The sequence below is a fragment of the Taudactylus pleione genome, unplaced genomic scaffold (genome assembly GCF_031769625.1).
Source record: "Taudactylus pleione unplaced genomic scaffold, aTauple2 ptg000054l, whole genome shotgun sequence".
Taxonomy (NCBI): Eukaryota; Metazoa; Chordata; class Amphibia; order Anura; family Myobatrachidae; genus Taudactylus; species Taudactylus pleione.
In genome coordinates, this window is record NW_028284456.1 from 2,807,634 (window position 1) to 2,833,211 (window position 25,578).

At 45.0% G+C, this 25,578-nt stretch overlaps 1 protein-coding gene across 1 annotated transcript in view; it reads right to left on the minus strand.

Moving 5' to 3' along the window:
* The window catches only part of STAC (SH3 and cysteine rich domain), a 325,716-nt gene that overhangs the window by 203,508 nt on the left and 96,630 nt on the right, over positions 1-25,578 (minus strand). The window contains exon 2 of the mRNA XM_088464407.1: positions 15,853-16,129. Within this exon, the coding sequence (XP_088320533.1) occupies positions 15,853-16,129 (277 nt within the window). The remainder of the gene's footprint in view (positions 1-15,852; positions 16,130-25,578) is intronic.

The following is a 25,578-nucleotide window of genomic DNA, read 5'->3' on the forward strand; positions in this document are numbered from 1 at the left end:
TGTATGTTATATCATTGTCTTTCATAGTCTTAATTATTGAACGATGTAGAGAAGTTGTAATCAGGTTGAATATCTTAAGTTTAAGTTAAAAATTACCAAACAATTACATTCAGAATAGATTGTAGGGCTCTACTGTATAAGGTCTGGTTATCGGAAGGCCAGTATGGAAGCTAATGCAATAGTCTATGCAACAGATGAGTGCATGAATTAAAGATTTTGCTGTGTCTTGTGTGTGATGTGTGCATATTGTGGAAATGTTTCTTAGATGTATAGCTACAATATGTGTGGAGGGAGGGAGGCGGCTGCTATGAGGCCCTGGCCGCCACCATGGCACCTAGTTACACTGCACCACACTAATGGCCCCATTTATCAATGATGCATAACCCCTTCAATACTCGCTAAAGGGGTTATTTCATCCTTTCTGTACTCAACAAACTGCAGTAATCTAAGATTTCCACTTTTTGTCACAGCATCATCTTTAGATGGCAGGAGAAATGCGGCACCCATTGCCGGCAATAATGGTGACGCAGTATTGAGCTGGGATACTATGCCGGGACACTGAGCCGGGATACACCATCACTACGCTGGTATACTCTCACGGTTTCACTGGAGGTGAGAGTTGCAGCTGCTTCTATCTAGAGATGCTGTAAGTCCACTTATTATATACGTGGAATCAACTTACTGGGACACTGAGCCAGGGTACGGCAATGCCGTGGTGGAGCGGTGCAGCTGGAAGTGAGAGCTGCAGTTGCAGGTGTCTGGAAGCACTATAAATCCACTGATCACATGGTGGAAGAAACCTGCATTTTGTTCTTTCTAAAGCCTTTTGGTTTAATTTTGTGTACTGATTTGTTTCAACTAACCTATATAAAGTTATTTTACTATGCAAGTGGCGACTTGAGGTTTAATTTTTCTGCCATTTCAAGATATGAAAATATTAAAATCAGTAGTATTTTATTAGCGTAACACCACTGTTGTTTTTTTATGTTGTGGATTTTTTTTATATATATATAATTTTTTTATATATATCATAAACAAACAAAAAACAGTATAGCATCACAATAGATATAACATCTAGCAAGAACATGAAGCCATATATGAAAAAAAAAATAGTACACGCATAGAAAAACCATGCATTAGAATAAACAATAAACAAAATAAACAACATAATAATTATTCAGCAATATAGAAATTGAAGAAGAGACCATCTTAAATATCAATAAGAATATGGAGAAAACATATGGTAGAAAATACAGTTGAACAATAGGATATTTGAGGAAAAGGAAAGGATAGAAAGTGTGGGGGTGGGTGTATAAGCAAGCCGGGATAACACATAGTCAAACAAAAAATAGATAAATAAATAATAAATAAATAAATAAACAGGAGTAAAAATAGGAATCACGGTTCACATGAGACCGGGGAGGGTAACCGCTTGGGAGGAGTACCAGGGAGACCACACTGAGTGAAACGTATCCACTGTGTTATTCAATAAACTAGTAGTGTACTCCATCTTAGATACAAACCAGATTCTGTTCAGGAGTTCTTGTTGAGTTGGAGTATCTGTTTTTTCCCAAATACGTGCCAATTGATATTTGGCTGCATAAGAGATGTGGAGAATCATGTGAAGTAGTGTTTTTGGAAGCCTGGTCAACTGAGGCGCAGAGTAATAGGTTGGCAGGGGAAAGGGAGAGAGGTAGGGCAACAGTAGACAAAATAAGGGAGGAAACCATGTTACAGAATGGAATACATTTTTGGCAGGTTCGCCAAGTATGAAAAAATGTGCCAACTTGACTGCATTGCCTCCAACGCAGGTCAGAAATGTTAAAAAACATATGATGGAGGCGTTCTGGAACTAAGGGCCTGATTCAGACCTGCTCGCTAGGAACCTTTCGCACTCAGACTGCCGATGAGTCCATTGTGCACATGTGTATGCATCACAATGCACATGCGTGAACCAGTCTATGCGATCGGGAAGCGTTCTCTCACTGCGCATAGACTGCCCTGCTGAGTGAGTGACAAGAGAAGCCGTTTGTGGGTGGTGACAGGGGTTGGTCTGTGAAAACGGGTGAGTGGAGGTGCGAATGCAGGCATGCCGGCGCATCTCAATGCCGTTTCAGAGGCGTGTATAATTAAGATGCAGCATCATAGTACACGTCACCTGGCTGGATTTTACACTGAAGTGCTCTCAGTGCTTGCGGTAGGGTATGGTCAACACAAGCGCTCAGTTCGCTTCCGATGGTACCGATGGTTGCATACACTTCCTGGAGATTACATTTATTAGTGAGCATCGTAAAACAGGCTGGTGGGTGTCTGCATATACAGGGCGATCGCACGCCAAGACATAGGGGGCGTGCTTATGCCTTGCCTTGCGATCGTCTTACTTGCTGTTAGTTAGCTGAATTTGCATATGCATCTAGCGAGTGGGTCTGAATCAAGCCCTAGGTACATCTAGTGAAAGCTTTATATGAATTTTCTCAGATAGCCACACTGAGAGAACATTTGGAAATAGCAAGACGTACTGTTTCCCAAGTATCATCATCCAATGGATGCCTCAAATCTGCCTCCCATGCAAGTTCATGTATAGAAAGTGGGGGGAACTCCAATATCAAATAATGTGGTAAAGAAAGGATATATTACTCCTGTCAGTAGGTCGGTATATGCAAAGTCTTTCTATAGTAGAAGGATTTTAAGGTGGAGAGCAGAAAGCGAAGAGGTAACAAAATGGCGAATTTGTAAATATTGGTAGTAAAAGGAGTTGGGATTGCCATGTTTTTCCTGGATATCACCAAAAGACTGTGGGGTGAATTGTCCTACAATGTGACGGAAGCAAGTAATACCTGCCCCTCACCAGATAGATGCCATGGTGGGTGAAAGTCCTGACGGGAAAGAACGGTTGTTCCACAAGAGGTTCTGAGGTGATGGGTATGTGGAGAGATACATTTTTTTATAAAGATTATCCCATACGGAGAGTGTTAGAGCTATAGCTGGGACTGAGAGGGCAGCCCGAGGTCTGTGTTTACGTGGCAGCCAATGTAGATGGGAAATGGAATCCATAACCACTAAAACACTCTCAAGGTCAACCCAGCATTTAGTAAAATTAGGAGCATGCCAAGCAACCATCTGACTTAATCGAGAAGCATTATAGTACCATAGGTGCATAGGTAACCCCAATCCCCCGTCAGCTAAAATGTCTCTACATACAGTATACAGGGTCTTTTATAGTTGCAAATACATTTACAATACAAAGATTGGAATTAATTAAAAACTCGGGTTGGTATCGCAACCGGTAGTGTCTGAAACGAGTATAGCAGTTTAGGTAGAATGTTCATCTTAATAGCATTGATACACCCAACCCATGAGATAAAATAGGTCTTCCATTGCAAAAGATCACGTTCAATAGACTTAAACAAGGGAGGGTAATTAGCTTTATATAAACGATCATACGTTTTGGTAATATTGACCCCAATATATCGCAAGGAGTCTTTCCTCCAATGGATTTTAAAATTAATTTGCAACAGTTGTTTCAGACCCCCCGAAAGATGGAGGGAGAACTTCAGATTTGGTATGGTTGGTTTTGTAGCCCGACAGATCTCCATATATAGATAATTCACAAAATAAGTTTGGTAGAGAAGTGAGTGGTTTAGTAAAGGTGAGAAGAACATCATCGGCAATTAGGGAAAGAGTATATTGAGATTCTCAGTCACACCAGCAATATTGGGATGAATATGTATTCTCCTAGCCAGTGGTTCTATAATCAGCGCAAAAATAAGGGGTGATAAAGGGCATCCTTGTCAGGTTCCGTTGGTTATAGAAAAAGGATCTGAAAATAATCCCCCAGCGAGAACAGAAGCAGTTGGATTAAAGTAAAGGGCCTTAATGGCCTGTAAAAATGTACCCCTAAAACCAAAAGCAGTAAGCGTGTGCATCACAAATGGCCAGGAGTCCTTATCAAAGGCCTTCTCCGCGTCCAGAGCAAGCACAAGAGAAGGAAGTCAAGTGCTTGCCTAGATGGGATAAAGCCCACCTGGTCAGGGTGAATAAGGTTGGGTAGTAGGGGATTGAGCCTAGTTGCAAGGATCTAAGCAAAAATTTTCAAATCAGCATTAAGTAGTTAGACACAGTAGGTCGATAATTAGAGGTGATGAGAGGATCCTTATTTGGTTTGGGAATGACCGTGATGGTTGCTCTGGTAGTAGAAGGGTGGAAGTTAAACCATCTAGAATTTGGTTAAACATCTCAGTCAGGTATGAGATTAAGGAGGTTTGGAACATTTTATAGTAGGATATTGGGAATCTGTCAAGGCCCGGCGCTTTGGAGGGTTTTTGTGTTTTTAGGGCATGGCGGATTTTCTCCTCAGTAATGGGAAGTCCAAGTGTTCCCGCCACTTGTGGGTCAATACAGGGAAGTACACAGGAAGAAAGGTAATCAACGGTTTGTAAACCGTAACTAGGGTCCACAATGGCTGAATCTGAGAGGTTATACAATTGGTCATAATAAGTCTTAAAAATAGTATTTATGGCAACTGGATCATATTGACAGTCACCATTTTCATCTCATAGGGCCTGAATGGCAGATTTAGCTTTACGAAATTTTAACCTGTTGGCCAGTAATGTGTCCACCTTATTACTCTTGTCATAATAACACTGATTAAGCCAGCGGAGGGATTTCTCATTTTTTTCAGATAAAAGGGCTTTAAGGTCGCTTCTAACTGATGTAATTGTTTTGTAAAGAAGAGGAGAAGGATACACTTAACTTCCTCAGTCAAAAGAGCTAATTTAAGTTTGTGCTCCTTATTTCTATAAGAAGGGTAGCTAATTATGTGTCCTAGGATAACAGATTTATGGGCCTCCCAAACCAAAGGCGAAGAGGGGGAATTTGCTGCATTAATAGAAAAATAATCAGCCAGTGTGGACCTAATTTTATCTTGAAATTGTGGTATCTTCAAAAGGCTTTCATTTAATCCCCAAGAAGGTCTAGATGCAGGTGTTTCGAGGAGATCAAAAGTAGTTGTAAGAATAGAGTGGTCCGACCACGTATTAGGTATAATAGAGGAGTTGATTAAGTGCCTGGAAATTTGAGTACAACAATGAAACAAATCAATTCTGGAATATGTTTAATGGGGGGAGGAAAAGAAAGTAGAATTATGAGAGGAGGGATTAAATGCACGCCAGGCATCAAAGAGTCCCGATTCTCGGATGTGTCTAGTAAGAGATTTAGTAAATTGGTGTGTCTGGGGGCGATTTGAAGAGTGCAATTTATCTAGTTCTGGATAAAGAACAGCAGTCCCCGCCCACTGTGAGATAACCCTTTCTCTGTTTATTTAAAACTGAAAAGAATGAGTTGAAGAACGGAATCTGACCTGTGTTAGGAGCATAAACATTAGCTGTTGTCAAGTCTAAGGGGTACATTTACTAAGATGACAGTTCTATTTAAGAAGTGATATTGCCCATAGCAACCAATCAGATTCTACTTCTCATTTATCTAGCAGATTCTAGAAGATAATACTGTACCTGGAATCTGATTGGTTGCTATGGGCAACATCACTTCTTAAAAGAACTCCCATCTTAGTAAATTTACCCCTAAGTGTCCCAATTTACCAGTCACAATAATTAACCTGCCATCTGAGTCGGTAAAGACAGAATGTTGAACAAAGGGATATTGTGGCTTTTTTAAAGTTTTTAGTGAGCTGACGCAAGCTCACTAGGTTGTTGCTGCTACATATAATTCAATAGTAATCGTGTCTGGTGTTATTTTTCTTTTCTCTATATTTGTAAATATTGGCAGATGACTTGAATGTCAGAGTCTTTAAAGAAAATAGATGAATCTGACCTAAGTGAACAAGGTGGACACAAGTTAATGATACAATGAATTGACAAACACTGTCAGGGGTGATTGTGGGGTAAGCCATTTTCCGGCTGCCCATTATACAGTAGACAGGCAATAAATTCACCGAAGATGAATCCAGCTTTCATTTGACAAGTTGATTGCTTATGTCTTTGTAGAACATATTGTCCTGAGCTTGTAAATTTCTTCAGCTTGACAGTTAAATCATGATACCTTTCTTAAAAGTAAATACCAGTTTCAGTTTCATGGCCTCAGTTGTCTGTACTGCAATACCAGATGGCTCACAATGGCCTTTGTTTCTAGCTCCTACATGTGAACTTAACAGTGTAAAGTATCATCAAAGACAAAAATAATTTATGTAAATTCTTCAGCATTACAATTACAATATTTTAGTCTTTTGTCCAGAAATAAATTCAATAATCAAGCTGAAAAAATGACTTGAAGAGGAAAATAAACAACATAAGGCATATTGACCTTTTACTATGTCTTAGGGCTCCATCAACCACTTTGCATGAGCTGCAGTCAGTCATGGTGATCGCTTGTCTTCCCAAGAACCACATGAGGCTGAAGCAAATTCATCACACTGGCTTTCATGGAGCATTATAGCATAATCAGGCAGCACACTAATCATTGGAGACCCACAGATGCTTACTTAACATAATAAGACATGTAAAAAATATAGGTAAGTAGCATATGGAAATATATGCATTTATATGGAAATTAATTTCTCAAGTATTATGTCTTAGTTAAACGGTTTAGTGTTAAGGACAAGTCTGACTCATCCTCAGGTCTAGTCCCACTAGTCCTCAGGACTGCAGCATTGTATAAGTAATACAAGTATTTGCCAGACCCCCACCAGTAATTACTATATTTACAGAACTGATTTTTTTCTTCCTTCTCCACAAGTGCTATGTCATAGCGATCAAGTAGAAGAGCTGAGATGTCCCAGTGCAGTGAGCTTTAATATTGCATGCCTTTTTTATTGGTAGAACCTATTGGTAACAATAGGTTTAGCAAATGCCTGTGCACACAAAAGTAACTTAAGCAGGGATTGGTTTATTAACTAATAGGAATAATGTGCAGGTAATATGGTATGCAGGGCAGTGGCGTAACTAGGGCAGGGTGAGCGTGGTGCATGCCCTGGGCGCCGTTGGACCGGCGGTGCGGGGGGGCGCCGCCAGCCACGGTACCGGCCCGCCCGACCTAGTTAGCCAGTGTAGCGCCCACCGCAGTGAGTGCGGTCAGAGCTACACATTTACACAGGACCGGCGCTAGGCTTCCAGCGCCGGTCCTGTGCTTCACACCTGGGCCCGTTCCATCCCCCTGAGTGCTTGCCCAATAGCGCTAGGAGGCGGGCTCAGGCTGTGCATAACACACGCATCACCGCCAGCGCTGGCGGCGATGCGTGTGTTAAACAGCAGCCAATGAGAGTCAGATAGACTCTCATTGACTGCTGCAGCACCCACTGCAAGAGCCGGACTTCCGTCCGGCTCCTGCAGTGGGTAATGGGACTGACGTCATGACATCATGACGTCTGTCCCATAATGCTGAGCGCGCCAGCCCGGGCGGGTGCGGCGTCATGGACAGGAGCAGGAATTCAGGTAAGTATATTTTTATATATATATATTTATTTTTAACCTATCTGCACAACGGGGGAGGGGGGTGGCTACTACTGGGGGGACCTCTACTGGGGGAGGTGTGGCTACTACTGATGGGCGCCATTGGGAGGACCTCTACTGGGGGCGGCTACTCTACTGGGGACTACTACTTGGGGGGGAACTACCACTGGGGGCATTATAAAAGGGGCCTATTACTAGAGGCACTGCACTCGGGGGACCACTACTGGGGGCAATAATAGGAAGGACCACTACAGGGGGCACTGGATAGGGGGGATCACTACAGGGTGCCTGCATAAGGGGACCACTACTGGGAAAACTGCATGGGGGGGACTACTGCTGGGGGCACTATATAAAGGGCACTGCATAGGGGGGGACTACTACTGGGGGCACCATATAAAGGGCACTGCATAAGGGGATACCGCTACTGGGCGCACTGCATTGTGGGGACTGCTACTGGGGGCACTGCATAAGGGGGAACACTACGTGGGGCACTGCATTTGGGGGGGCCACTACTGGGGGTACTGAGTAAGGGGAACTAATTGGGGGCTGTATAAGGAGGACCACTACTGGGGATACTGTAAAAGGGGCACTACTATGGGCCTGCATAAGAGGGACCACAACTGCATACTGGGGGTACTGTATAAGGGGTACTACTGGGGTTAAGGTGCATATGGATAGGAATGTTCAGTTCGAAAATAAAGGGGTGTGTCATGTTGACACGCCCAATTTTTAAGTGACCACGCCCATTTTTTGGCCGCGCGCACATGGGGGGGGAGGGGATTCCCTTTTTTAAATTTGCCTTGGGCTCCAAATACCCTAGTTACACCACTGATGCAGGGTATGCACAGTAACAGCAGGCATATGCAGATATAGTATACAAAGGGTGGGTTAATAGTATATAGAGGTGATATCAGAGGTAATACAGCAGATTATTGTACATACTTTTGCCTACTTTTGAAAAAGCATTACAGGGAGATTGTGAAAGCAGCACCTACGAGTGTGGCAGTAAAGTGGGCGTTTACTGCTACATCTGAGAGGCGGGTCATAATACTGACTTACATCCAAATGTAAACCAGCCCCAAAGCAGTTAGTAAGATCTATTTGTTGATGAAAACACACTAATACTTATCAGAAAATGCATGTAGCCATAGGCATCATTGTGCCTTATGACCAATGCAGGGAAATTATACTAATGATCCCATTTGAATGTATAAATCTGATTTTTTTTTATATAACAGCTTCATAATGGAGGTAAGGTGCAATCAGAAAGATTACTAGACTTTTCAGGGAGACAGGGAGATTGCTACTATTTCAGGGAGTCTCCCCGACAAGAGAGAGTTGGCAATTATGTTCTTATATGTATGTACAATGGGCCTGATTCAGAGCCGGACGCTCTGAACGATCGCCCGCTCTGAATCAGGGCGTTTTTGTTTTTTTTTGGTGCATCCTCCTGGACGCTCGCATAGCTGTGGGTTATCAGAGCCAAAATCACTCCCACTGACATCACTAGTGATGTCAGTGGGGCCGGATACAGACGGTAGGCGTTCTCATGGGAACGCCTCCGTCTGAGCAGCCACACCCCGGCATGCCCACCAAAGGGGGCGTGCTGTCACTCACCATCATCAGCACGCCCCCTTTGGTGTGAGACCCCGAGCGACGGCTTCCTCTGTCGTGCGCATGCGTATTTGGGTACCATTGACCCACTTGCGAGCGTCCTGCGCTCGCGAGCGGGTCTGAATGAGACCCAATATCCGTTATGGAAGAGAGACTCAGGCACATTCCTCTCAATAAGGAGGAGAATGCAGAAAAATGAGCAGAGAAGCTGCACATGAGCAGTAGCACAAGTCTGGGTGTCACATTGACGCCTGTGCGACTACAGTTTCTGTAAGGACTGGAGAATGGGAGACAGCACAGACCGCTCTCCCTCTCTAACATATTTGTCCCTCAGCATTTTGGAGCGCCAAATACAAAAGTTCCCCTCTGTGCGCAATCCCACAGGTCATGTGTGATCATCATGTGATCAGCATCTGACTGATTCCCTCTGAACAAATTTGGCTGTGTCTGTATCACATGGTGGTATGGGAGGAGGAGTTGATGAAAGTCATTAATAGAAGGGACAATGATTAAAGAAGGCATGACTTAAGGTGTGCATGTTTGGAAAGAGAAAGAAGCATATGAATTAGAGAGGAGAGAAAGCTTGAAGGGAAGCAAGAATGATGATGATAAGGTGAAATTCGAGATGATTGAGATTAAATTATATTTATGATTGGAAAGGGGATGGTGATGGGGAAAGAGGGTGATTAAGTTGGGGAAAGAGATGCAAAATGGAACTGAGATCACAGATTAAGCTTTTAGTTTCATTACTTAAATAATAAAATAATACAAGAATCAACTCGATCATATCAAAGAGATACAGATGAACCATACATGCCTACTCTCCCGGAAGTCGCGGGAGGATCCTCAGTTTTTGGGCAAACCCCCACACCCCTGGTAGAGTAGGCACGTCTCCTGCATTCCTGCCCACTTTCTAGTGAAGTGGGCAGAATGAGGAGAATTTCCATGGCGATCGGGGGTCTCCGAGTAAGGGGCGGGGCTTAATGACGCAATTCTACAAGAATATGGGTTAATTGCATTAAATCATTAAATATGAGCTAATTGAGTCAATTTACTGTGAGGGACGGAGTTTAATGATGCACCATGCCAGGCACTGCCCCCAGGGAGGAAAAGAAATGTAGGCAAGTATGAGATGAACTCTAAAACTATATATACAAAGCAATTTGCAAACATACATTAATACATGTAAATATAATAATGTAATGTGGGTAGAGAGTAGTACAGTTAAATAGTATTTGTAGCGATAGTTTTGACCCTGAAACTGTGCGTACAATGTCATCTCTTCACCTTATACTCTTTCATCGCTCTTCTGTTCTAACAGTGTTAAACACATCCTATAGCTACTGTATAACCAATGCTCAACTAACAGGTCACCTAATGTTCTGCTTTTCTCCTTCACCTCTTATTTTGTTTGCTAGAAAATTAAATAAAATATTTTAAATGCTACAGTGCAGGAAATGCAATCCAGTGTAGGGACCCATTACCTTATGCTATCATGGACATCTATATAATAAGCGAGAAAGTGTGTGCGCTTTTGTCTGTTTGTCCTTTATGCACGCCCAGAGTTTTGTACCTTGTTCCATCAAAATTGGCATGGTGGTGTAGTTTGACCAGGATTAGGTCGTTGCCTAGGTTTGAACTTCATCAGGGACACACACTGTCACACAAATTAAAAAAATTTGGGACACTCTAAAATTACACAGGTTCTGGGGCTGGCTTCATACACACACTGTCACACTCTCATTTCTTCCTGGCAGGCTCTTCAGCAGCTCAGCACTCAATACATTCTGCCTGTGGCAGACAGCATAATCAATCCTCAATCTTTGATTCTGGCAAAGCTTAGCATACAGAGATTACACACAGCAGGGGAGATTGATCACAGCCACACAGTGCCACTGCGGGCAGGTCCCCTTCTGTCTGGGAACGGGACTCCAGTCCTGACATTCCCCCCTGATGGCAACCTTGCTAGACATGGTCTTCAATGTTGGACTGCAGAGTGATTTCAGGGTGTGATTCAGCTATGGACGCAGTGACAGGGATCAAGCAGATTCCAGATTATCAGGAATCTGCGCATTTACCTAAGCAGTACTGCGCAAGTGCAGTACAGGTCTGCGATCCCGCATGCAGTCTGGCAGCAGTCTGTCAGTGATTAACAGTCTGCTGCTGTTTGTGGACGGGACGGGGGCGGCGGCGGTCTCCGTTTCTCAAAAGGGTGGCATGTTGCTGCTGTTGGGGGGGGGGGAATGGAGATGCCAGAATCTTCGTCGCCTGACGGAGATTTCCAAACCTCTTTTACTCATCTGCGGCTGCTGGCTTGCGTGACCCCGTAGTCACTCAGCTGGCTGTAGTATTGCAGACGATTCGATACTGTGTCCTTCGGCGCAGCTCGGATCAGTAATGCATGCAGGAGGTGTGACAGAGCTTCAACAGCATATGCATCCGCTGAATCACCCCCTCTCTTCTGCAGTGATTTCTGAAACTCAAGTGATTTTGGAAATTATACTGATTTCTGTTCTGTAAGTCAGACTGCTCCTGATATACCCCATTCCAAACGGTATGAGAATACGCTGCCTGCACTGTCATTTACTCCTCATTTGCATAGTTATCCAAGCTATAGGTGAGGACAATGTAAAAAAAATGAATGCTGCAAGTGTACTTCAGGGTCCAGTCTTCAACCCAGGTACCGCCGGAGATTCCAGCTAGTTTTGAATAGGACATCACCTTGTTTATACAAATCTAAGATGCAGAACCCCAGTGCAGAGCTGTGTCATGGGGTGACTGTCTATATACAACGTTCAGACCTCTGTCATGTAATGAAAACCCAATCATCTGATGCCCAGTCAACTTCCTTCCTACATTCAATGCAAGGTAAATAGTTTTATAACTGCATTTGAACCAATGTTCGTAAACAATATATTTTTTTAACTATGATAGTTTTGTTTTAGTAAATACTAATAGTTTACATCTTTTCAATGAAACTGAATTTTGGTGGACCCGTTTTTTGATGTTCAGTGCCCTGTACACTAAGAGGGGTATTCAATATGAAACGTTAACTTCACTGTCGAAGTTAATGTTTCATATCGGAGTTTTTACCTGCGTTAAAGTATCGGGCGTGCTCCCGCTTATACCTGTATTCAATATAAAATTAACGAAAACGGGAAACTCCGAAGATGGATTTGCGTAAAGTTACGAATTTTTCCTTAAAAAATTTGTAAGACCCCCCTAAAGTAGTAAAAACATGGGAGAACACTATGGGTACCCCCGTTTTAGCCTTTAATTGAAAGTCGGGGATTTAAATAGCCGCAGCAGGTGTTTTTTTCCCGACATTGATGAAGTGATGCAGAAGAGCACTTAGGTTATTTTTTTCGTTTTTTTAAGTGGTCCCATCGAATTTGGGGTACATGAAAATGGGTACTAGCATATTTTAATGTCCCTAAAGTAATTTTTTTTAAATTCTGCATTTGTGCACCTGCCGCTATAATTCTATTCTAGAAAACACCTGCCGCATACTTGCAGAATAGCCCTGAACCTATTTCCCTATTGTTAAACAATTTTTTCCCATTTTTTTTTTTTCACCCCAATTTTTAAATGAATTTTTTGGGGTGTCCCTATTTTTTTTTTTAAACTTTTTTGACACAGTTCTTTTTAAATGTCATTCCCAGGGGTGCAGGCTATTTTTTTTAAACCTGCACCCCATAACCCCAATTCTGCACTTTTTTTCGACACCTATTCAATGGTAAAATTGCGTTTTTTATCAAAGACTTTTCAAAACTGCGATAAGTCTTTGAAATTGAATACGGTGTAAAAGTAAAACCTGCGATAATGACGTCATACCTCCGATATTAACGCAAAAACGATGTTTTCGCTCCCATATTGAATACCCCTGTAAATGTAACCATTCTAAAAGTAAGCAAATTAAACTTTTATAGTGTGATCTTTGTTTTGTTCATATTGGTATGTATTTTAATAAGCAATAAAAATGTAATCCGCTCCACTAATGTTTTGCTGCATCTCTCTGTACAACAATTACAGTTGATATTCTGAAATAACAGTTAATTGACAACAAAGAGAGTAATATCACATTGGAACTATTATCCGACAACATTTGCAATTCTCACTCAGTTCAATCATATTTTAAGAACATTACAGCTTTTCCAGCTGGTTGATAATATTTAATAATGTGTCAGTTAAGTAATGTGTTATAGAAACATAATAGCAAGCAACTGCTACATACAGGCAAATGTGATAAAAAAAAGTCCCAAATCACAAGCAATAAACCAATTAACCACATTTAACTGTCTAGTTTGATACAATCCACCTTAGTTCTAAGGTCATGTAGTACATTACTATAACTCAGAACATAATAAATTAAGGGAGGGATGGGTACGGGATGCCGGCGCTTGGGATCCCGGAGGTCAAAATCCTGATGCCGGCATCCTGACAGGGTTAGGAAACCGACACCTGTCAGTAGGCATCCTAACCCTACCCCTCTCCCTACCCCTAACCATCCCTCTTTGGTGCCTAAACCTAATCTCCCCCTCCCCACAACCTATACCTAACCCTCCCCCATTAGTGCATAACCCTCCCCTTAACCCCACTACTTACCTTTGGGATGCCTGCTCCGGGATTCTGGAGGCTTTGCTTCAGTAAATATTGAGGAGCTTTATATATATAAAATTAATATTTTTGCATTATGATCTTATTTCTGACTAATAATACATAAAAACTGTGCATTAGTATTTCTAAGTAAAAGAGTCAGCAGCTATAAAAAAAAACAGCACTATAAATATGCTACAGGCCAACAAGTTAGAGATACTCTATTTGAACTTGTATTGAATCAGCCTGGTTTGACAAACTCAAACATTTTTGGTTGAACTGATCTAGAAAATGTTTAAAATTATTTTTGGTTCCAACACCATGGTGCGTATAAGCTGAATTCCAAGTTTTTGGTCAAAGTTCCTGTTTGCAGCTCAATAAAAGATTTTAATACAAGCTATAAAATATATGGATTTTTTTAACTCAAATCGTAAACATTACTGTATTCAAGTTCGATTTTTATGGCAAAAGGTTAATAAATCTATACACTGTAGCTATATAAGCTTGAACATGCATTACCTGTTTAAAACACCTTGAATATAGTTGATCTTGTTTGCATTACTCAAAACAAGTTTGGAATGTTTAGAATCTGGTTCAGTCATATAATTTTTAGCATCTCTGTGAGGAATAATTCTATGGGGTAAATTTACTAAGGATTGAGTTTGGTTGAGATTGCAATCTTGGGTGTATTTTGCCATTTTTTCAACTCGCAAATTTACTAATGACAAACTCAGGAGAGATTGCTCTATTTACTCTGAAACCTAGGGTGAGATTGCAAACACGATTAAATACACCGTCAGCCAAACTCGCAAGTACTTTTCATGGAAAAAATACAACTCGGGAATTTACCAAGAATCGTGATTATAATCACGGGTGTAATTTCAGCAAACTCGGTGAAAGCATCGAGGGTTACAGCCAATCAGCGGCCGCTAACTGTAAAGCGGCCTCTAATTGGCTGGCGGCACCAGCTAATGACAGATACCACTTGGTATTCTGTCATTAGCCGGGTAGCGATGCATGTGTTAACACATGCATCACTAAATGTCCAAAATGGATCAGGGTGTCATTTTGTTATTTTACCAAGATGTCTAGATGCTACGGAGACCGGCGTCAAGAGGTAGGTGAGTATAGTTCTTTTTTTCACAGGTACAGCCGTGGATTTCTACTTGGAGAAGGGGATGTGAACATCTGGTAACAAGTAAGTATGTGTAAGTATGGTAGGTGTGAAATAAAATTTTTACGGTGTGCATGTCCTTTCATTTTTGTACTATTTTTTTTTCAAGGGGTGTATGGGTGCTGGCCGCCTGCTGACACTTGTAGTTCCACAAGTGGCAAGGCACACTGGCACCTGTAGTTCCACTGTAAAAAACAATAGTAACAATATAATTTCCTCCACTATTACCCCTGCACCCACCGCCGAGGGGTGCAGGGAAGAGCCCCGGGCTTCAGCTTAAGCCTGGAGTGCTCTGAGGGGGGACCCATTTATTGGGGGGTCCCCACCTCCCCTTAGATCCCCGTCTTGAGCTGACCAGTGTGGGGCGATAATGCTTTGGCGGTGTGACCCCCCTGAAAGGGTCCCCTGGCTGTGGCATTACACTCTGGCTGGAATTGACGCCTGTGCTGGTTTTAAAAATAGGGGGAACCCTACTCATTTTTCCCCCCCTATTTTTAAAACCAGGACTGGCTCAGCAGCGCTGAGATAAAAAAAATGAAATATATATTTCAATGATTAGTAAACATTTTTGGGAAAATGGCCCCAAACATTTCCCCTTTAAAAGAAAACTTCAGATTAGCTGGTCTGTCCGCTTAACCTGTGTATTGTAAACTGCATTCCACAATCTCTGATCTGAATACTCACAAACAATAAAAAGTCTTAGAGGTATATATACTAAAGTGCAGGTTTTTAGAAATAGAGATGTTGCCCATAGCAACCAATCACATTCTACTTAACATTTATCTAGCATCTTCTAAAAGATAATAGCTACAATGTGATTGGTTGCTATGAGCAACATCTCCACTTCTAAAAAACTGCATTTTAGTGAATACACCCCTCTACATATTAAATGTAAAAAATCCTAGACATTTAACACTAGCTTTTAATGTTCAAATTGCCAGTGACTAATATGTACCAACTTGATATATCTGACACTTTACACATCAACCATTGTACAAGCCTTACCTACAATCATGTGGTTACATACATCACAGAAAGTGGGCTTTTTAAAGACATGTTCCTGGAAAATGTGTGGCTTGCTGTCAGGCGGATGTGTTACTTTGGTAGGGGTTGATGGCTGAGTCTCTGAACTTTGGATCTGGCTGGAACTGAATGGACTCTCTTCTGGCTCCAAATCTACTTGGAATTTCATGTCACTGTTAGTTCTTTGGAAGAAGTTGTCAGCACTTTTACTCCGTACACTCTTGGTCTTGAATGAGAGGGATTTCTTTAGTTTCTGGAGCTGCAAGCAATAAAAGGATTTGGTTGTGAGACATTTGGAGGTTGTGAGACATTTGGCAATTATATTGTTAAATATTTGAAGTACACTCATAAGCTATTAAATGAAATGTGCAGTAAATAGTAAGCAGCTCTTAGACTTCATAAAACACAGCGATGTGACTCCAATGTCCTGTCAGCTACTATCTAGCAGAGCAAGTACTTGTACTTGTGTTTACCTAGGTAATATATTGCTCAGCATCTAAAATTGTGTTTTTCTAGTTTGCTTTCTTCTTCCTCTTACAAGTTTTTTTTTATGTTTTCCACATCATACTTACCTACTCTCCCGGCAGGTGCGGGAGACTCCAGATATTTCGGGTAGTCCCCTGCACCCCAGAGCGGGTTTATCTCCCGCTACCCTCCCACTTCCTAGTGTTATGGGCAGATAATACCAGGATTAACCGGTCGATATGGAGGTAGCGGGGATAAAGCTACTCAGACCTACTCCGCATGTCTAACAATACCCGCACAGGAGAAAACATGTTGGTGATTGGGGGCCAGATGTACTAAGCTCTGAAAAGTGATAGAGTGCAGAGTGATAAACCACCAGCCAATCAGCTCCCAACTCTCATTTTTCAAACACAGCCTGAGTGGCTGGTGGTGCCCCTTATACAGAGCCCCCAGTAATGCCCCTTATGCAGACAGGGCCATCTCTACCTATAGGCTAAATGGGCAGTTGCCCAAGGGCCCCATGATTCCAAGGGCCCGTGGCTGATAGCACCCTTACCCCCCATCGCATAGCTGCCACCGCTGATAGTCCTATATGGGGAGGAGGCAGAGGCGTGTACAGGCTCAGGGGGGAAACTAGTGGAGGTGCAGCCGGTTCATTGCAAGTGTAGGGCAGACCGCTGTGAGAGCGGTCTGCCCTGCACAGTTTGCAAACACACAGCTGCCAGCGGTGGCTGTGTGTTTGTTATAGCAGCCAATGAGAGTCAGACACACTCTCATTTGCTGCTGTGTCGTCCACAGAGGGAGCCGACTGGAGCTCACTCATGAGCTCCGCCTTCTAGCTCCTCCCACAGCGGGTGATGGGAGAGACGTCATGACGTCTCTCCCATACCACAGTGCAGAGCGAGAGCGCACCTGGAGGAGTGGACAGCGGCGGTCGTTGGCAGGAGCGGGGATCAGGTAAGTTGCTTTTTTGTGTGTGTGTGTGTGTAAGGGAGCACGGGGACTTGCAGAGCATAGGTGCATATGGTGCTACTGGGGGCACTATATAGGGGGGGCACTTCTGGGGGCACTGTATGGGGATGGTGGCCACTACTGGGGGCATTGTATAGAGGAAGGCTCTACTAGGGGCACTGTATAGGGGGGTACTACTGGGGGCACTGTATGGGGAGGGTGGCCGCTACTGGGGGCACTGTATGGGGGGGACTACTACTGGTGGCACTGCATCGGGGGAATTACTACTGGGGGCAATGCATAAGGGGATTACTACTGGGGGCAATGCATAAGGGGGACTACTACTGGGGCCACTGCATAGGGGGGACTACTACTGGGGGCAATGAATAGGGGGATTACTACTGGGGCCACTGCATAGGGGGGACTACTACTGGGTGCACTGTATAGGGGGGACTACTACTGGGGGCAAAGCATATGGGGATTACTACTGGGGACACTGCATAGGGGGGGCTACTACTGGGGCCACTGCATAGGGAGGACTACTACTGGGGGCACTGCATAAGGGGCACTACTACTGGGGGCAATGCATAGGGGGACTACTACTGGGGACACTGCATAGGGGGATTACTACTGAGGGCACTGCATAGGGGGGACTATTACTGGGGGCACTGCGTAGAGAGGACCACTTCTGGGGGCACCGTATAAGGGGCACTATTGGGGGCACTGCATAGGAAATTTGTTGTACTGTACATGTTCAGACTGTGACTTGTGTTTTTTTCCTGTAAATGACTTCTATTTTTCTGCCAACAGCCAACACACACAACCCCCCTCCCCCAGCACTGCCTCCACCGATAGCGTCCAATCTCCGGCAGAGGATTGTTTAATAGGGGCACCAGTGCATTGCTTTGCCCCGGGGCCTGCACTGCTGTTCAGACAGCCCTGTATGCAGAGCCCCTTATGTTGTGCCTCCAGTAATGCCCCTTATGCTGTGCCCCCTCCCAGTATAGAACAGGCTCCACTCACCTGTGTAGTACTTACCTTTCTTCTTGTTCTCTGGGCGGAATCAGTATGATTTACCAACGACAGCAGAAGCCCGGCAGTGAAGATCCCGACAGGTAAGTATTTTTTCTATTTACTAACCTCCCCACCCTAATCCTAACCCTCCCTTAGAGGTGCCTAACCATAACCTCCCCCAAGTGCCTAGCCCTAACCCCCCTCTAAGTGCCTAAACCTAACCCCCCCCCCTTCCCTGCAGCCTAACCCTGTCTCCCGGGGGGGTGCCTAACCCTAACCTCCCCCCGGGGGTGCCTAACCCTAACCCGTCCTTCCCCTAGCCTAACCCTAACCTCCCGGGGGGGGTGCCAAACCCTAAGTCCCCCCCGAGAGCCCCTAACCTAACCCTCCCCCCCAGCGGATGTCCGCGCCCGGCTTTCCTTCGATCGGTAAGCCGGGTGTCAGGCCCCCGGCGTAGGTCTAATGACAGGCGTCGGGATTTCAACGCCTGTCATTAGACACTTGCCGGGATTAGACAGGCGGGATGCCGACGGTCGGCATTTAGACCGTTGGCATCCCGGCTGCATAAACTCTGGGCATGTGAATAAGCAGACAGAACTCTTGCATAAAGAACAGAGCTGGTGCAAGTCTGCAATGATAGTGATGGCGGCTACATTCCCGCAATGGATGGATAAGGGTGGTTTGGCCGCATACATGCAACTGACTGAATGTAGACGCAGATCCACATTTGTTCTGAGCATGCAATGCACCAGCATCTGCATCCCACTTGCAAGCAACTCTGAATCAATTTATTAACATCTAACTCTACATGAGGCATTATATTGTAACCAAAACAATGGGTTCCCCCATAGCCCTATTCACCTGGGAGCACTATGCTTTGTCCCAGACAGGTTTCCTTCTGCCACACAGCAGTAGCGTTATATGACGTAAACAGACAGCCGGAGTGAGCATAGTACAGTCTGATGGCAGCAAACGGAAGCCAAAACGGTTTGTCAGACTAAAGTAGTTGTTCCTAGGCAAGCATCCACTACACATCACAGCTCTGGGAAAGAGCAGAATATGCTGAAAAACATTATCCCTCCCAAGTGAACAAGGCACTATGCGGTGATTCTATATAATAAGCGAGAGGCGAGAAAGTGTGTCTGTCTGTCCAGCCGTCTGTTTGTCCTTTATGCACGGCCAGAGTTTTGGACCTAGCTCTACCAAATTTGGCATGGTGGTGTAGTTTGACCAGGATTAGGTTTTTGCCTAGGTTTGAACTTCGTCAGGGCCACACACTGTCACACAATCCCTAAAAATGGGGACACTCGTAAACTACACAGGTTCCAGGGCTGGCTCCAGTGGAAATTGTCAGTCTGCCAAAAACCTGTAAGAAAGCTGCAAAAGTATCCTTTTAAACTCAGTCTGAGCAAACTTGATGGCTCATAAAAGTTCATATTAAATCCAGAGCCTCTGTGATTACATGCAAGGATGTAACTAGAACTTTGTGGGCCACATAGCAAGAGGAGGTAAAAAAAAACACATACATTTACCCCCACGCAGAGCCCATTCATGTTATGCCACACAGACTCCAATTCTGGTTAAGCCACACAGGGCCCATGCAGGTTATGCCTCACAGTAGAAACCCTTATACACATTATGCCATGCAGTAGTAGTTCCCCTTATACATTATGCCACACAGTTATGCCCCTTACACTACACAGTAATGCCCCTTACTTATTATAACACACAGTAATGCCCTTTACAGATTATGCCACATAGTAGTAGTGCCCCATATAACATATTATACCACACAATAGTAGTGCTGCTTACACATTATGCCCCCCCAGCAACTCACCTCCCCATGTTCCACCAGCAGCCTTTTGCCTCCCCCTGTGTGTCATCAGCAGCTAGCAGGTGTGGATTTGGGTTGGGCTAATTATAGCTGGCGCACCGGCAGGCATTGGCAGACATGGACAGACAGCCCCAGCGCAATTTGAATCTGGCGCTGGTGTAGAGCTAATCATAGCTCGCCTATCAGCAGTCAATCAAAAGCCACCACTGCTGATTGGCTGCTGGTCCGCAAGCTCTGATTGCCTCTGATTACCGGCGGCGCTGTCTCTCCATGACTGCCTGTCAGTGCACCTGCTTTAATCAGCTGGTGGGCTGGCACCAAATCAATATCGCTGGCACCCGGGCCCCCTCGATGGCCCTGACTGGACTGGCCCATCTTGTGACTGGGTGCGGGGGGAGTGGCGGGCCATGGCACAATAGCAACCGCACCAATTGACCCATGGTAGTAGAAGAGGTCCAATGGAGACGTTGCCCCTAGCAAACAATCAGCTTTGAAATAGGGGTGTGCACCGGCCACTTTTCGTGTTTTGTGTTATGGTTTTGGATCTGGATCTTTCTTCGTGTTTTGGATCTGGATTGGTTTTGCCAAAACCACCCTTCCGTGTTTTGGGTTCTGGGTTTTGTGTTTTGGATCTGTATTTTTTTGAAAAAAAGCATAAAAACAGCTATAATCACAGAATTTGTAGGTTTTTCTGCTCCTATGCTATTATTAACCTCAATAACCTTAATTTCCACTCATTTCCAGTCTATTCTGAACACCTCACACCTCACAATAGTGTTTTTATGTCCAAAAGGTTGCACCGAGGTAGCTGGATAACTATGCTAAGCGACACGAGTGGGCGGCACAAACACGTGACCCATCTAGGTGTGATACTACAGTGGCAGACAGGATGGCAGTTTGAAAAACTAGGCCCCAAACTGTACATAATGCAAAGAAAAAAAAGAGGTGCAAGATGGAATTGTCCTTGGGCCCTCCCACCCACCCTTATGTTGTATAAACAGGACATGCATACTTTAACAAACCAATCATTTCAGCGCCAGGGTCTGCCACACAACTGTGGCTGAAATGATTGGTTCGTTTGGGCCCCCACAAAACAATCTGGCAATTAATCTGTCCCTGCACAAACTGGCTCTACGGAGGCAAGATGTCATCCTCATCCTCCTCATCCACCGATTCCTCACCCTCTTCAGTGTGTACATCCTCATCCTCACAAAGTATTAACTCGTCCCCACTTGAATCCACCACCACAAGTCCCTCTGTACGTTCTGGAGGCTGGTCTCCCTGGAAGAGCTGATAATTCATTTTGATGAACATCATCTTCTCCACATTCTGTGGAAGCAACCTCCTACGCCTTTCGCTGACAAGGTTCCCGGCTGCACTAAACACTCTTTCGGAGTACACACTGGAGGGGGGGCAACTCAGGTAAAATAGAGCCAGTTTGTACAGGGGCCTCCAAATTGCCTCTTTTTCCTGCCAGTACAGGTATGGACTGTCTGACATACCTACTTGGATGCTGTCACCGATGTAATCCTCCACCATTCTGTCAATGGTGACAGTATCATATGCAGTGACAGTAGACATGTCAGAAATTGTTGCCAGGTCCTTCAGTCCGGACCAGATGTCCAAACTTGGTCCTGCCTGCCCTGCATCACCGCCAGCGGGTTGCTTAGGATACCTATGTTTTTTCCTGGCAGCCCCAGTTGCGGGAGAAAATGAAGAAGGAGCTTCAGCTGACAGTGTGTTCACCAGCAGGTCTTTGCACCTCTGCAGGCTTGTGTCGGCCGGAAAGAGAGACACCACATAGGCTTTAAACCTAGGATCGAGCACGGTGGCCAAAATGTAGTGGTCTGATTTCAACAGATTGACCACCCTGGAATCCTGGCAAAGCGAATGAAGGGCTTCATCCACAAGTCCCACATGCCGAGCGGAATCGCTCCGTCTTAGCTCCTCCTTCACTTTCTCCAGCTGCTTCTGCAAAAGCCTGATGAGGGGAATGACCTGACTCAAGCTGGCAGTGTCTGAACTGACTTCACGTGTGGCAAGTTCGAAGGGCTGGAGAACCTTGCACAACACGGAAATCATTCTCCACTGCGCTTGAGTCAGGTGCATACCCCCTCCTTTGCCTATGTCATAGGTGGATGTATAGGCTTGAATGGCCTTTTGCTGCTCCTCCATCCTCTGAAGCATAAAGAGGGTTGAGTTCCACCGCATCACAACCTCTTGCTTCAGGTGATGGCGGGGCAGGTTCAAGAGTGTTTGCTGGCGCTCCAGTCTTCGGCACGCAGTCGCTGAATGGCGAAAGTGGCCAGAAATTTTTCGGGCCACCCAAAGCGTCTCCAGCACGCCCCTGTCGCTTTTCAGAAAATTCTGCACCACCAAGTTTATTGTGTGAGCAAAACATGGGACGTGCTGGAATTTGCCCAGATGTAATGCCCGCACAATATTGGTGGCGTTGTCAGATATCACAAATCCCCAGGAGAGTCTAAGTGGGGTAAGCCACTGGGCGATGATTTCCCTCAGTTTCTCTAAGAGGTTGTCGGCGGTGTGCCTCTTACTGAAACCGGTGATACACAGCGTAGCCTGCCTTGGAACGAGCTGGCGTTTCTGAGATGCTGCGACTGGTGACGCTGCTGCTGTTGCTGCGTAAGGTGATACATCTACCCAGTGGGCTGTCACAGTCATATAGTCCTTAGTCTGCCCTGTTCCACTTGTCCACATGTCCGTGGTTAAGTGGACATTGGGTACAACGGCATTTTTCAGGACACTGAGGACACTTTTTCTGACGTTTCTGTACAGTCTCGGTATCGCCTGCCTAGTGAAGTGGAATCTAGACGGGATTTGGAACCGGGGACACACTACCTCCATCAATTGTCTAAATCCCACTGCACTAATGGCGGATACCGGACGCACGTCTAACACCAACATAGCAGTCAAGGCCTCAGTTATACGTTTTGCTTCAGGATGACTGCTGTCGTACTTCATCCTCCTCGCTAAGGACTGTTGGAGGGTCAATTGTTTAGTAAAAGTAGTGGTGTTCCTACTTCCTCTCTGGGATGATGAACGACTCCCAGCAGCAGCAACAGCAGCAGCGGCAGCAGGAGGCGTAGCAATGCAGGATCCTCCGGAGGAATCCCCGATAGGAGAGTCAGTCATGCCAGTGACATGGCCTGCAGGACTACTTCCGATCCTGACTAAGGAGGAAATTGACGAGGAGGGAGTTGACGGTGTGGTTTGCAGGCGCTTGGATACAACAGGACAAGGGGATTTAGGTGTCCCTGGACTGCTTACGGTCTTAGCCAAAGTTTCTGAACTTGACAGTAACTTATTATGAACGCGCTGCAGGTGCCGTATAAGGGAGGATGTTCCTAGGTGGTTAACGTCCCTACCCCTACTTATTCCACCTTTACATAAGGTACATATGGCAAGACAGTTGTTGTCCGGATTTGGATAGAAATATTGCCAGACCAAAGAGGTGGAATGTTTGGTCTTCTGCCCAGGCATGACCGTGATGGGCTTTTTCATCCCACGGACAACAACTGTCTCCCCCGGAGCCTGATTTAAACAAACCACATCACCATCAGAATCCTCCTCGACAACTTCCTCCTCAGCGCCAGCTACACCAGTATCCTCATCCTGTTGTACTTCAACAGTGACATCTTCAATTTGCATATCAGCAAGTGGACTGTGGGTGCTCCTTTCAGCACTTGCAGGGGGCGTGCAAATGGTGGAAAGAGCCACCTCTTCCCGTCCAGTGCTGGGAAGGTCAGGCATCACAACCACCACCACACTTGGACTCTCCTTGGGGATTTGTGATATCTTCTTAGAAAGCACAGTTCTTCGCTGTGCTTTTGCCAGCTTAACTCTTTTGATTTTTTTAGTGGGAGGAGGGCTTCCATCGTCATGTGAAGCTGAACCACTAGTCATGAACATACTAGGGATCGACCTTAGCCGTTCCTTGCCACTCCGTGTCGTAAATGGCATATTGGCAAGTTTACGTTTCTCTTCAGCTGATTTAAATGTTTTTTTCAAGGTCATTTTCCTGAACTTTGTCATTTGGGATTGTATGTGCCCTCTATTATGACATTGGGCATCGGCCTTGGCAGACGACGTTGATGGCATGTTATCGTCTATGTCATGACTAGTGGCAGCAGCTTCAGCACTAGGAGGAAGTGGTTCTTGATCTTTCTCTATTTTATTTTTATCGGAGAAAGTTTGGTCCTCATTTATGTTATATCGATTTGATATATACGTGCGGCTAAACACAGAAAATATTTTTTTATTTTTGCTGGAGAGTAGTGCACTTTGTGGGTTACACCAGCCTTTAAGAAATGAGCCAGCCGGCTCTTTACTTATGGGACACAGGCGCACACTTGGCTCTGCTCCTTTGTTGATGCACGTGCGGCTACTGCGCACACAATTCACAAACACAGAAAATAATTTTTTTTTTGGTTTGGACTGGAGTGTACTTTGGGAGTTACAGCACCCTTTAACGGTCAAGCCAGCCGGCCCTTTACTTATGACACAGGCGCACGCTTGGCACTACTTTGTTGATGCACGTGCGGCTACTGCGTACACAATTCACAAACACAGAAAATATTTTTTTTTTGGTTTGGAGTGTACTTTGGGGGTTACAGCACCCTTTAACGGTCAAGCCAGCCAGCCCTTTACTTATGACACAGGCGCACGCTTGGCACTACTTTGTTGATGCACGTGCGGCTACTGCGCACACAATTCACAAACACAGAAAATATTTTTTTTTTGGTTTGGAGTGTACTTTGGGGGTTACAGCACCCTTTAACGGTCAAGCCAGCCGGCCCTTTACTTATGACACAGGCGCACGCTTGGCACTACTTTGTTGATGCACGTGCGGCTACTGCGCACACAATTCACAAACACACAAAAAATATTATTTTTTTAGCACTTGGGGGGAGCACCCCTGATGGACAGAGCACCCCCTGGACAACACTACAGCACCCCTTTAGGACTGGGACACTGCACAGAACTTTGGAGTGGACACAGCCCCTATGGAGAACTGACTGCACAACACAGTCCAGCCAGCCCCTATGGACTTTGAAGTAGTGGACACAGCCCCTATTAACAACAGCAGCACAGCACAACACAGCCAGCCCCTATGGACTTTGAAGTAGTGGACAACAGCAGCACAGCGCAGCACAGCACAGCACAACACTACTCTGCACTACACTACACTACACAGCCCAGCCAGCCCTAACTCCCACCCTCCCTCTTCACTGTCCACAGCCGAGTGAGAAAATGGCGCCGACGCGGGTACCTTATATAGGATCCAAAACCCGCGAGACTCAGAAGGCGGGATGATAACGTTTTGCCTCGATTTCAGATCCGAGTCAGGCAGGAAAAGTCGAGCCTGACTCGGATCTGCCTCGGATCGGGGGGGCTCGGGGGGGTTCGGATTTCAGAAATCCGAA